At 42.2% G+C, this 14645-nt stretch overlaps 1 protein-coding gene and 1 pseudogene across 5 annotated transcripts in view; both read right to left on the minus strand.

The window, feature by feature from the left end:
- Positions 1–14645, minus strand: part of NCKAP5 (NCK associated protein 5) — a 983894-nt gene that overhangs the window by 829025 nt on the left and 140224 nt on the right. For 4 of the 5 annotated variants that reach the window (XM_040474891.1, XM_040474892.1, XM_040474890.1 and 1 more), the window contains exon 2: positions 9770–9899. In XM_040474891.1, coding sequence (XP_040330825.1) covers positions 9770–9838 — 69 coding nt within the window. In that variant the 5' untranslated portion in view covers positions 9839–9899. Of the gene's footprint in view, positions 1–9769; positions 9900–14645 lie in introns of those variants that run through there. The other variant, XM_040474897.1, reaches the window with a different exon arrangement.
- On the minus strand, positions 2854–2930 carry LOC121031159 (uncharacterized; annotated as a pseudogene).

Raw genomic sequence — 14645 nt, forward strand, 5'->3', positions numbered from 1 at the left:
ATAAACTTCTTCAGGGACCTCAGGGACACCACAGATTAAATTTGGACCAATTTCATGGATGGAGATAAAGCTGTCCTCCTTGGGAAAGCCCTCTCTGATCAATACAGTCAGAAGAGCAAACTCCTTCCTAAATCCCATCACTCTTGTTTGCACCACTGTATACCTCCTGGTATTACTATGATTTGTATATGTGTGACTATATTTTGTAAAGCTTCATAAAATGGAAATCATGCTTTGCATTTCTAATTGAGTGCTAAGAAATAGCACTTCCCAGTGCTAAGTGACCTTAGTAGGTGCTCAGTAGGTGCTGATCAATTAGGAACACTACAGAGGAAAACACGCACCTGTCAGGGAGAACACGCCTACTGGGTTGGAAGACCAGCTTCTAAGGAGATCGATAAAAGCTCTACCTCTTGTTATGGACAAAACACTAGAGAATCTGCCACGGGAACAATCTTAGGCTGCCAGAGGAGGATACAGAAACCTCAGTTGCCATGGAAACTTGTATGATCTGATGACTCCCATTGTTGAAATATGGTGAAACACCAGGAGAATGACAAGCAGATCCCTGAGCTCTAAGAAAACACAGAACACTCCAAGCAAATGTCGCTGCTCATTTGTACCTATTTCTTACAACGCAGTATCATTTTATCGTAAATAACAGAGCATTTACAAAGGGCTTTCAAAATGTTTCCAGTTCCTATCTTGATTAAGTGATCTCTGAGACCCCATGTATGTATAGGTCTATGTCTGCAGCAGGCAGACAGCACTCACTGCAGCAGGTGAGTACAGGTGATGGAGCCAGGTGTTTCTGAGATCCTGCTCTGTGACCTGGGTAAGGTCAGCCATCTGTGTGCAGGTCTTATGGACCAGACTTGCTAGACTAATGGCAGAGGAAGCTACCTAATCACTCTTGGGTCACAGATACCTTTGAGAATATGATTATAGCTATGGACTCCCTCCCTATAAAAAAGTGCACATATGCACATACATATAAAATTTAATACAATGCATTTCAGAGAATTCAAAACCCCTAGCGTTTTCATAAAGTTGCCCGATCAAGCACCTTGGAACTCAAGAGGGTCGAGGTATCATGTTAAAAATCTCTGAGGTAAAACAAAAGTCTTTATACACATACTGGAATCATCTTTGGTAAAACTGAAAAGGTTGTCGTCCACCCTCCCAAACGTTTGATCCAGTGCTCAGTGCCTCCCTCCTCCAGGTAGTGCCCCCTTACTCCATTATCCAGTATCTCCTGAGAGTGTGTACTGAGTTCACAAATGGCCACTAACCTGTGAGTTCACTCATTCATTCATCCATTCATTCACTGCACGGCATGTTTTTCATGTGTCCAACTTGAGGGACCCAAATGTGAGTATGACAGGGCTCATGTCCTCTAGGACCTTACAATTCAGCTCAGTCAGGCCTTATTTTGCTTTCCAGGGGATACTGGACAATGTCTGGAGACAGTTTTGGTTGTCACAGCTGGGGGAAGGGTGCTATTAGCATCCAGTGGATAGAAGCCAGGGGTGCTGCTAATATCCTACAATGCACAGAACACCCTCAACTTCGCAACAAAGAAATACAGCGTTCAAAATGTCAAATACACTGAGAAACCTCAATTTATGACAGACAGGCATGTGACAAAATGTTGAACGCAGTGAAAAAGACCAGAGGTAAACATTATGGCAGCTCAGGAAAGGGCATTTTAATAAAAACTTTGGAATATAGGATTATGGCAACAGACTGCCTTACTTTCAATGACAAGAGGAAGGAAGAAGGGAAGAGAAGCCATTCAGGGTAAGCCATCACCATACTGAATGGAGTCATTCCTCTGTGTAACACCAGAGAAGGGGGCATCAATTTCAAGTGGTGAGCAAGCAAATGGCATTTTGGGGGGAATTCCCTCAGGGGAAATGATGTTGGCACTCTACCCACCCCCATCACTCAGGGGCTCACCCAAAAGAATGTGCAGCCATGTGATCAGTTCATCACTCAAGTTATAAAACCTGTTGCATACTGCGTGACAGCTATACTTTGGATGCACCTTGTAATCCATAATTCCTCCCTACTCTACTCCCATTCCACTCTATATCTCCATCTGGTACATGTATACACCACAATGAGTCCCCAGGTGGGTAAAAACACAAAGTTATAGATACGATATATTATAGAGAGATTTTATACATATAAACACTATCATAAACTTTAATCTCCGTGGAAGCTGGTTCCAAGACTTGGTTAATCAGAAAAGGCACAAGACCAGAAGTCAGACCTAGACTGAGTTCCAACATATGCATTCTTTATTCTTTGTATCTCCCTCCCAACCTCCAACCCTTTGACAACTGTTTTAGTAAAATCAGGCCTGGTCTGTCTCATCAGCAGGCAGAGATATGGGAGATTTGCTGATACACCTGTATACTTCTAGCCTGTTGAAGCTGGGGCTGTTTACAATTGGAAGCACAGTGCAAGGAGCTCCCAGTCACTGCCATACACTCCCAGTCACTGCTTCTGAGCTGCTACCTGTGGAGTGACAGCATGATCTGGAGGCAGCCACAACAGAGTTGAAATCCCAAGTCTACCACACATCAGTTCTATAGCCCTGAGGAAATTCCTTAACCTGTTAAGTTTCAGAAGTTTTATTCATAATAGGAATAATTAAGGGTCGTCGTTAGTGAATGACAATTTCCATCTTAAGCACTGAGCAGAGTGTCCTGGCACATAGTAAGCCTCAGTAAATTTCAGCTATTATCACCAAGGGAAGAGAGCCATCCTGGTTCATACTCAGAGCATGGTCACTGCCTGAACATGCTAAGCTGTCTGCTAAAGTGGCTTGGAGGGTAGACTTTACCATCATCCTTGTGCAGGAGCCATGCTAATATTCTCCGTATCACTCCAATTTTTAGTATATGTGTTGCTGAAGCAAGCACAAAGATTTTTTTTTTTTTTAATCTTTAAGTAATCTCTACACCCAATGTGGGGCTTGAACTCACAACCTGAGAGTCACATGCTCCACTGACTGAGTCAGCCAGGCACCCCAGTAGACTTTACCAGTCCCCACTGCCAACATACTCTATGTCCACTGCTTAGGTATATTCTGTTTCTGCTCCTTTGTCCTGCCTTCCACTCAGATTATTTTCAACAGCAATATTGCTCATATCTCCAGCCTCCCTCCCAGCACTGTTCTTGGTGGGTTCTGATATTTTCCTGCTCATATGGGGCCCCTTTAAGACCCTTAGCAACCAGTTATTTTGGGCTGTGCCTACCTGGCCAAGCCTCCCTGTCTTTTCCCAGCCCATCTGCACCAAATCAATCCATAGCCCCCAGGTGTCTATGCTGCTGGAGAGACCTGGTCAGGACATTCCTCCAGCATGTTCTTGACCTGCCATGATAGGCTCAGCTAGGCTGCAAGGCAGATTCATTATGTATTCACTTAAGCATTTGACACTTTTCTCATTCCACCATTGTCTACTGTCAAAGGGGAGCAGTCAAAGATTCAGCACAACAAAGCCAGTCTGTTCCCCACCTATTGCTTCTTCCCAAAAATGAGCTTTGGCTGGATCCTCAGCACCACACCTTCCCACCCACACCTGGATCCAGAGCATGGTCTCTGTTCTTCTTGGGATATCCAGGAGACAGCCAAGATAACAGCCCTGTTGGGGGGAATAATGTAGCTGAGGAATAAAAACCTCCCTCTTATTTATTGACCTTCCTCCACTTGATGCTCACTTGAAAAATTTCAAACAATCTTGATATCAGAGCACAAAGGTCAGGCTTCCTGGAGGGCAAGCTGACCTTTGCCCAGTGGTGAGAGGCACTGAGTAAACCATATTTCACATAGGCTTCCATTAGTAGAAGGGGTCACGGGTAGCTGGGATTTGAGGAGCTGGAAACCTCTAGCAACCTAGTGATTTGTGCTCTGTATAGCATTGCTATGGTGAGAGGTAGCTCAAACATAGCACCAAGAGTCAAGAGAGCTACAGGCATGCCAGGAACACTACGAAAACGCAGTCTTGGTTAGTATTCACAATCCACTGGCTATACTGAGCAACACTAATAATGCCCCTCTATTGCATTTAGAAAAAGTCTCAGTGAGTTTTTAGCTTTCTAAAATAGTTACCTTTGCCCAAATTCATGTACTTGGGTATATATATCATTGTTTGACATCCTAAACCTGCTCCTTTGCCTGTCTCAGCATATTGTGCATCGTGAGGGTAAACACAGGTCACTACTCAGAAAGTCAGCACCCAGGAAAAGTGAACTAGACCTTCAAGTTTCCTATTTACCATGTACAAATATCCTTTAGAATCCAGGCTGCTGCCCTCACAAATAAAGTTTCACTGGAACATAAGCCATGTCCATTTATTCACGTATTGTCTGTGGCTGCTTTCCTGCTCCAGCAGCAGAGTTGAGTCGTTGTGGCTGCTCATAGGCCTGTAAAACCTAAAAGATTTACCATCTGGATTTTCAAAGTTTGCTGAACCCTGCTTTGGAATTACTTCCGGTCACTGAACAGGGGTGAAATAAGTGAAGATAAAACAGTAGAAATCTACATTTGTGTATTTGTCAGAATTTGTCCCTCTGTAAATATAAATATACATATAAATATAGATTTATTATAAGGGATGGACTTGTAATTCTAGAGGCTGAGAAGCCCCCATGATATTCTGTCTGCAAGCTGGTAACCCAGGACACCCAGCTCTGTAGCCCCAGTCCCAACCTGAAGTCCTGAGAACCAAGGGAACTAATGGTACAAGTTCCAGCCCAACTCCAAAGTCCTAAGAAGAAGGAGTGCTAGTTTACAAGCATAGAAGATGGATGTCTCAGCTCATGCAAATGGCAGGTATGACCTTTCTCTGCCTTTGTGTCCTACTCATGTCTTCAGTCAATCACATGATGAGGGCAAACTTCTTTACTAGATCTACTGATGCAATTGCTAATCCCTTCTGGAAACACCCTCACAGACACGCCCAGGAGTAATGTTTTGCCAGGTATGGAAGCATCCTTGAGCCTAGTCACTTTGACTAGGAAAAGCCAATTCAGCAATGACATGAGTTATTACCAGAGGGCATGGGACAATATCCTTGGGTTGCCCCTTTTTTCTCTGCTCACCTACCAAATTGTCCCCATTGTTTTAGTTGTAGTACATGTGCTACTGAAGCAAGCTCTCGAATCACCTCAGTGCACATTCTATCTCCAGCTTCTTCGTGGTGCTCCTTACACACTCCCCCCCATGACTTGGTGCCTCTCACAGTCAGTGCCATGCCATTCACCTCCTCCATGTTCTATCATTTTTTCTGCTTATTAGGTTGGCTTCCAAAAATAAACTATTGCCTTGTATCAGTCAGGGGTTCTGCACAAAAATGATGGCACACACAAATTATCTAATTGAGATTTGGGTAAAGGACCTATGCAATAACGTGTGGGCAGACTTAAAGCAAACCAACCTGAGATGGACTGGCAACACCCAAGAGTCATTACTACCAAGAAGCCGGAAGGGACATGGGAAGAGGAAAGGTGCCAGAACACAGAGAGAACTGTGGTTTTGTGGGAGAGGGTTGCTCAACAGAAGCTGTGACCTTAGACAGAGTGGTCCAATCACTGTGATCCAGGACCAGACGAGGACAGAACAGGAAAGCAATGATCTTGACCTCTCTCCCCACCTGACCTCTGATCTCCTGCTAGTTACCCCCGTTGGCCAAAGCTGACTAGATGCCAGAAGATATAGGAGCCTATTGACAAGGTCTGTGTGATACATCCTCCAGGGTGCACAGCCAGGTAGAGAAGGATGGAGTAGAAATGGTGACTATCCAGCATATCCCATAGCTACTAAAAAGTCTCAAATATAAAACAGGTTTTCCATGATGCTCGTTGGCTGACTTAATATGTGCCTGTGGAAGGCTGAATTACTCTAATGGTTCTGATACAAGCCATTGAGAGGCTAAAGGATGAACTGAAGGACTTGTGTGGGGCCTTTCCTGCGCTTATGAATTTATCAAAACCACACTGTTTTCAGAGCTGAGGATCTAGTGTGGCCAATGTTTTCACTTCCTTCTGGTAGGGGGAAAAAGTAACAGGGTACCATGAAAGAATTTTCCATTCATAAAAGAAACCTACTCCCATCCATGCTGAAAAGCAAAAAGTAATTTTTCCTCAAATTAAAAGAGAATTTTTGCTATTTATATGTGAGATGGTAAAAAAGATAATTCACTCCCAGCCTTCTCATCAGCTAAATGCTATCACAGCCACAAGTACCAAATAGCTGTACAGACAGCCCGGGGATGATTCTTACAAATAAAAAGGCACAGTGTGAAATGCTGACTTTTTCTGATCAAAAAGCATCCTGGGGTGGGCTGAACAGCTTTGGGTCAAGAAGAGGCCTCGATTTCTGGGGTGATTTTTATTGCTATCACAGAGAAGACTGTACTCGCCGTGAACATGCGGCTACTCGATGCACCCCTCCCGGTGAAGGCAAACTTGCAGTCACTTGTCTTTCTCTCAGAGTATGTACCCCCCACCTTGAAACATATTTTTCATTTCAGTTTCACTTACCTGTCACTTTCTTCTTAAAAAGAGTGATTTATCAAGTAAAAAATCAACATCAAAGAGCACTTCAACGTTGCCAGGGTACACACACAGACACACGCAAAAGCATACACACTCAAACCCTCCCGTGTCCTGTCCTGAAAGCAAAATGATGACTAAAGACCACCAAGGACTATCCCCCAATTGGAGCTTTTTTCAGCATCAGGTCTGTGGGTTTCTTCATGCTGCGGTTCCTCCAGCCTACAAATTTAAAAGCTGTTGCAAGGGAGCTATAATTTCTACTCAACACTTCATGATTTGATTATGTAAAATAAAAAGTATAATGAAGTTAATAGCACCTTATTCTTGCAGTACATTATGAGGAATATTTTTTTTCCCTGCAAAATGTGGAAATGGAAATTACCTCTGGGCCTTCTAACTCTCAAAAATGTGGGTCATAATGGTTACTGCGGTGGAATTTCAAGACTTAAGATTTAGTATATTTCTCTTTCCTCTCTTCAGTTTTCCGAAGGGACATCTTCTCTTACTGGGATTTTATGCAGTAAAATGCACAGAAGTGGAGTGATGGGCAGGAGACCCACATTGTATGCTGGTTGTGGAACCTCAAGAAGAACATTTAATCTCACTGAGTCATAACCTTGTCTGCCAAGTGAGGAGACTGGATAACCCGGCCCCAGGTTAGCACTCTAGGATTTAAAAAAAAATAACATCAAGTGAAATAAGGTAACCCTGCCTTGGGAAAGAAGTGTAGTATAGGATACCAGGTGCTTCTTTTCCCTTGTATTTTCCAGCAACCCTTATCCAGAATCATCATGCTGTGCTTCTTTCCTAATTATTTGTGTGGTTTCAACATGGAGCCAAAGAGGAGGACAATGTCTTGGGTTCAAGTCCTTTATAGCCAGTCAGCTTTGACCTCATCCCTGTCTACCTCTCCTCCTGATGGCTGCAATAGAATCCACTCAACGGACTTTCAATGGGTCTCACCCTCGAAGCCCCAACTCAAAACGAGCACTCTTGCTGTCACTGCCTCAGTATCTTATAGGAAGAAAGAAGAGAACACTCAAACAGAAGGCAAATTTATAGTCACATGGCCTAAACTGTATACTGTTGAGTAGCATTTGAGGACTCCCATATACCAGACCACATAGTCAAAAGAGAGCACACTTTTTCAGGATTGAATCCCACATGCAGATGTGACACTTAATCTGCCTCCAGGAAACAAGGAAGCTCCTTCACCGGTGTAAAAAAAATCTCCTAAGCATCACTTGGAGAGATTTAATGGGATTACGCTTCTCAGGTGGTGCCAAGCAACGAGTTCTTATTTTTCCAGTGGGCTTTTATGCTGGAAATCAGAAATTGGATCTTCAGGCCCCATAAGACTCAGGGTAGAGCCATATGCCAAGGGGAACCCAAGCTTGTCTTTGGGCTTTCAGCTAGCACTGGTACTATGACAGGCTTTGATTTATGCTCACAATCAAGCCTGTCCCTGAGCAAAATTTAAATGTGGACAACAATTTCATTAATGATGTTTCCTCTTTCTCTGACTTGCAGGTACCCAACCCCCTCAGGATAATTCACTACTTTGTCCCTCCCTGCCCCAACCCAGAACTCCGTTGTGCTCTGAATCCTTTTGTTTACTAATTCCCTCAACAAAATGTTGCTCAGCTGTTTGACATTTGGGAAAAAAACCAAGACCTCTTATTAATGAGGGCTACTAAGAATTACTGAAAGACAATAGCTTAGCATGCTTGTATTTATAGAATCTTTGCATATTCTCTGGGACTGAAGGCAGAATTGAGGACTGTAGGAACTAATCAGCAAGGATATTTTGGGGTTAAGAGAACCTTTCCTGTGCTGCTCATATTATAATATATGAGCATCTCAGTCCTCTGCTTAGGTATATGACAGACCCTGTAGGCAGGTTAATCGGTAAAAAGTGTTTTCTTTGGAAAAGGAGAGGCTGAGAAATTATCTTTTCATCTTAAGTTCCCCCCAGAAACTATCCCCCAGGGAATATACATATAAGCACACAAACACACACACACACACACACACACACACACACACACACACACAATTTTCATCACATTCTACCCACAGGTAGAAAGATTCAAGAGATGAGAAGAGGGCACATATATTTGGAGGAGAACCAAAAATGCTATAAAATTTCTTAGTCTCTGAATGTAGGCTGGTCGGTGCATAACCCACAGAGACACAGAAATTGATTCTAAGAACAAGAGAGGAAGTAGACACAAAAGTGTCACGTAATCCTGTTCCCCATTCCTGGAAACTCACATCTAGGAATAGTTTGTGACATTAAGCCTCAGAAATTATGAGTAAATAGCTACTCTGTACACTGGCAGAGCAAGACCTACAGCAGCAGAGTCAGAAAAGTGCAACTCCTAAATCAATTCAACAAATATTTGATTGGATGCTACTCAGACCCAGACACCAGGCCAAGTCCTGGGAGCACACAAATGAATAAAGCACATCCCTCCACAACATGCAAAAGATGCTGAGCTAAATGTCTATTTCGGTAGATGAGCAAAAGATAAAGGAGTGACTTGTCTGATTTCTTACACTGTTCATATGCATTAGGGAACAGAAGAGGGAGATATACCTCTGAGCCAAGCAACTGTGAAAGAGCGGCCAACTTTCAGAAATCAGTGACTTTGTCTCTTTCCTTGGACGAACCAGATTCTCATGCACGAAGGCAAACACAACCAGGTTGTTAATGACACTTATCAGCATTAACACTTTTGCAAAGAAAGTTCATAAATAATTGAACCAGGGTACGTACCTAAGAAGATCTTAGAGACGCTTCGCTCTTCCATATTTGAAGCTCTATTGAATTCTTGTTCAACTTATCCCCAAAATTAAGATAAATCGGTGATGGAACAACTATATATAGGCTTGGCATTTGGCATCAGCTTTACAGTAGTGTTTTTGTATAGGTTAAAGTCTACTTCAGCTGGAATTAATGTAATTATATATAATGTTGACAGATTATGACATTTGCCTATTAAGACACTATACAAACATTCCAATTATTTGCTGGCTTTTGACTTTGTAAAAACTAAATGAAACAAAATCCCAGGGGATATGGCTAATGGGGTAACTGGAATAGAAGTTTCAAAAGCACAGTGTTCAGGAAATAACAGTCAAAGAATAATGCATTTTAAGCCAAAACATATAGAGCGGTAAATGAATATTTAGTACTTACCACAAGACTGCTGTCTAGAGACAGCCTTTTTCCAAAGTCCCTTTTCTCAAGCTGTCTCTTTCCCTCCATGGGTGAAGTTATTTATTTTCCTTTGTGATTTATAAGAATTCCCCTTCTGTTTCCAGGGTCACTGTAAAAAGTGAGCATGTGTTTTACCATCCGAGTGAACAGTGTTTAGACCCTTGTTTTTAGCTTTCTAACCAGAAACAAGTGTTGAAGCCAAAATACCCAGACCCAAATCATAAGTACAGAACTGGGCTCTCTCAACTCAACAGACCTCTCCGTGTTGCAAACGTCAGAGTCATCTTTATGGAGGCCCCTGTGTTTTTACAGGTCTTGCTAATGGCGCTGGGGAATGGGTTTGCAGGTTGAATCAGCAGACTGCGGAAAAAAGCAAACAGTCCGTTTCATGCCACGCTTGCTCCACACTCGTCTTCCCTCTATCAGCCAGAATCAATCTGTTACTGTGCACATAGATGCAGTCTGCAAATTCCATGAGATCAAACTGACAAAACCAGACTCCATAACCAAGAGCTGCTGAGCCCAAGGCCCGAGGAGGAGAAACTGAAACCTGAACATGATTGTTAATACTTCCTCATAAAACATTTAAACATATTGGGGGAACATTATAAGATGCATTCTCTTTAGGACAGGTGGATTCCAAATGGATGGTGGAGGATATGTTATGGTCAATGAGTATTTGAATGTCCACTGCATTTTACCATACCAGATATAGTTAATCCCTGTACTCCACTGTGGTTGCTAGTTCTAGAATGAATAAGTGTCTCGGTTAGTAAGAATAGATCATGTTTATCGAGCACTAGCTTGCAGTTTCACCAACATATAAATGGGAGGAAGTAAAAGAAATAGGTTTTAGTCCAGGCTCTCCTACCCATTAACCAAGGTATCTTGGACAAACCATTCAGCCCTCTAAAACTCACCTTTCTAAAATGAGAAAACAATTAATGTTGGTGATCAAACGATATATGTAAAATGATTTAAAGGCAATAAACTACAATTTACATGTAAGTTATAATTATGCACACATTAAATTAAAAACCAGTTACCCTTAAATACTAACTTAACATAATTTGTCTTTGATGATTGAGAAGGCACTTGGAGGTACAGAAATTGCTCATAATTGACACAAAACATAAAGCCGTTGTACTGCTATTGTAGAAAAACTGAACTTAATAAAATACCAAAACAATCAGTTTTTGATAAAATTGAAGAGAAATATGTTCCACAGCACTCCCAATTGCTCCAAATCTAATGAGGATGTAACAGACCTGACCTCACAACCCACAGCACATGGTCTCCTTCTCCTTGTTTCCCTCACCAGGAGGAGGGCTGGGACAGCTGTGCCCCAGACGGCATATGCCCAAATGATGGTCTGTTGTAGGAAACTGATGGACTGCCTTCCGGGACATAGGCTCTCTCCTCCATCTTCCACCTCTCACTTTAGGAAAACCAATTTCAATTCATTACTTGTCCACTCAGAAACTCTTAGGGGGCGCCTGGGTGGCTCAGTTGGTTAAGCCTCTGACTCTTGGTTGTGGCACAGGTCACGATCTCGCAGTTTCCTGAGTTTGAGCCCTGCATTGGGCTCTGTGCAGGCAGTGTGGAGCCTGCTTGGGATTCTGATTCTCTCTCTCTCTCTCTCTCTCTCTCTCTCTCTCTCCCCCCCCCTCTGTCTCTCCCCCTCTCTCCCTCTCTCCCTCTGCCCCTTCCCCACTCATGCTGTCTCTGTCTCTCAAAATAAATAAATAAAACTTAAAAAAGAAACTCCTAGAAATCCATTGTGAGTTCAAGATATAAAAGCAAAATTTTCAACATCATGTTTGAGGTCTACTTCCTGCCAACTAGTCTCTTACAGTCCCTGAACACACAAGGCACATTCCCAAGACCATGCTTTAGATCACACCCTTCACCTCCCCTGGGTCTAATTCTCCCCTTGCTCCAGTGCCTGGCTCACATCCCATCTCCTTCATGTGACCTTCCTGGTCACCCTACTTAGCAAAGACTTTTCTCCCAAGTTCCGTAGGGGTCCTTAGGGACTTACCTTATTAACTACCATCATCACCTAGCATGGTTTAAATATAGGAAGCTCTTATTTTTTGCTACTGGGTAGCACCTAGTAGTTAAAAATAAACTCTTGGCAGCATTTTCCATAACAAAGTTAGTGGCATGCTATTACTATAGGCAAAACTATTAGCCAAGTGAAATGCGTTCTAAGGGCTTGCCCTTCCTATTTTCAGCTGTTCCCATCCACTTTGCACCACTCACCACCACCACCTCACCTCACTGGTAGCTCAGAATACTTTCTGTAATGATGGATCCTGCTACAGAGACTACTCAGGGCCTGAGATCTGTCCATCAAAAACATACCCTCCTAAGTCACTTACTTGTTGTCATTTTTTGTATGTTTCTTGCCATCCTAAGTCTTATTCCAAAGAGCCCTGGTATTTGATAGGTCACGATAGATAATCCTTTGGCATTTAGCATGTATTTATCAAATGCCTAATGTATGAAGAACCCAGTACTTAGGTGTTGGTGACACAGCCATGTATAAGGGAGATTAGGTTCCTGCCTTCTTGGAACTTCGTGGAAGATACAGAAAATAAATAAGCAAACAAACAACTCCAAAACATGATAGGTACCTGCTACAAAGAAAATAACCCTTAGTAGGCACTATTACAGTGTGTCAAGCATGTGGAATGGGAGCACATTTTAGACAGAATGGTAAAAATAGAAGCCAGCCATATAAAAATCCAGGTAAAGAGCATTCTAGAGAGAGGGACCAGTCTTTTTTCACTGACAAAAAGCTGGAGAAAGGTTTGTGTGCCCCCAGAATAGGGGATCAGTTTTTTTAGGAATGAAGGAAGCTGGGAAGACAATGTGTGAGAGAAGTTCTACGATGTAAGCAACAATTCTATCACACAGAGTCTTAGAGGTCAAGGTAACTTGTTTGTTCTGAACACAACACTTAATCTTAAGGTTTGATTACTTACTAGTGGATAACATTCAACAAACTATTTAATCTATATAGGTTTCAATTGATTAATCTATAAAATGGCATTAATAATAGGACCTTCTTCATAGTGGGGTTGTGATGATTAATGATATGATCCATTTAAAGAGTTTTACCAGTACTTGGCACACAGTAGGTAAGAGTTAAATATTAGATATATTGATTATCTTTCTGGGAAATGTGATTAAACTTTCACAAGTGATGCTAGTAACTGGATTTTATGCTCCATAATAGGTTGCCGGGATGGTCATTTTGGGAAACAGATCTTTTCGACAGTGGTTTAACCTGATCAATTTCTTTTCGTACTTTACGGTGCCAATTATATAGGCAGAGATTGACCTTCAAAATAGTTAGCAACTGATAAGGGATGGGCCAGTCAGAAGGCACAGTCAATGGCAACAAGGACTACAGCTTTAGCAGTGTGTCCTGGCCAGTTACCATCCTAAATGTGTATGCTACCCCTATCCCAAGAACTTGAAAACTCACAAATTATACCATAAAGCAATCACAGAAAGGATCAAAGTAAAGTTATCCAAAAGGATCAAAGCAAGACCACTCCAGAAACAAAATGGCAACCAGGATGTGTCAATATGAAAAGGGGAGGGGTCCACAAAGGAAAAGTCAGAAAGGCTGACACACTCTCTCTCCAGCACTGTCGGCAAAAGAGAGTGCCCACATTGACATATACCCAGCAAAGACCGCAAGTCTAGAGGGAAAAGGAGTATGTCAGATGCCAGACACTTTGATACTACACGGGCCACTTGTATCATCCAACAAACCTCCTTGCTCAGAGAACACTGCCATAAAGCAATCTTCTAATTTTATTTGATTCCCAAGTAATTTTACTTATCGAAGAAGAATGGGATGACCAGCAAATACAAGGAGCCAATCTTTTGGAAATCTACATTTTTAATATGAATTTGCAATTCAGCCTCTGACTCTTTATATTCATCATTTACAATTTGCTTAGTGTATTAGTCAGCTTGAGTTGCCATAAGAGAATATCAGGCTCATTGGCTTAAATGATAGACATTAATTTTCTCACAGTTCTGGAAACTGGAAGTTCAAGATCAAGGTGCTGGCAGTGTGGGTTTCCAGTGAGACATCTCTCCTTAGCTTGCATTTGGTCACCTTCTGTGTCCTCACATGACCTTTTCTTTTGCACACATGCTTCTGTGCCTCTTTCTTTTCTTTTTTTTTATAAGGACATCAATCCTATATGGTGAGGCCCCCACTCTTAAGACTTAATTTAACCTTAATTACCTCCTAAAAGGCCCTATCTCCAAATATAGTCACTTTGGTGGATAGGGTTTCAACATGAATTTTCAGGGGTTACATCTCAGTCCACAAAAAGTTTCAGTCAGATGCCCAAGTCTGATCACATCTCAGCGTGCTAATAATCAAATTTCTGAATCTAAAACCGGACATAAAACCCCAGGTATCAGTGGCTACCTGCAGACCCTGTCTCTCTCTGCTGGTTAATTCACTGTTGGATTTCACCATCACTACTACCCTTTGCCTTTCCCTGCTAGACTCTTCCCTATATTGCAGGTCTACAAGGTGCAAACATTATCAAGACTTCTTAGTCAGTTGGCCAACTTGGATTCTGCCAAGAGGAGGCAGTGAGAGATCAGGAAGCAACTGGAAACAAAAAGCCCTCTGCTTCCGGCTGCAGATGAGCGGCATCAATAGCAGGTGACTACACAATCCAGTAACTTCTGTGATTCCTCCAACACACTCAGTATAAGAAAAAGCAGTAGCAGCTTTCCTCGTCTTTGAGTATCACCAAATTCTGCCTTTTGCTCCTCCAGCTTTTCCAACAGTTTCATTAAAAAATTCCTTACA

The sequence above is a fragment of the Herpailurus yagouaroundi genome, unplaced genomic scaffold, assembly GCF_014898765.1.
Source record: "Herpailurus yagouaroundi ecotype Mexico unplaced genomic scaffold, PumYag 140, whole genome shotgun sequence".
Taxonomy (NCBI): domain Eukaryota; kingdom Metazoa; phylum Chordata; class Mammalia; order Carnivora; family Felidae; genus Herpailurus; species Herpailurus yagouaroundi.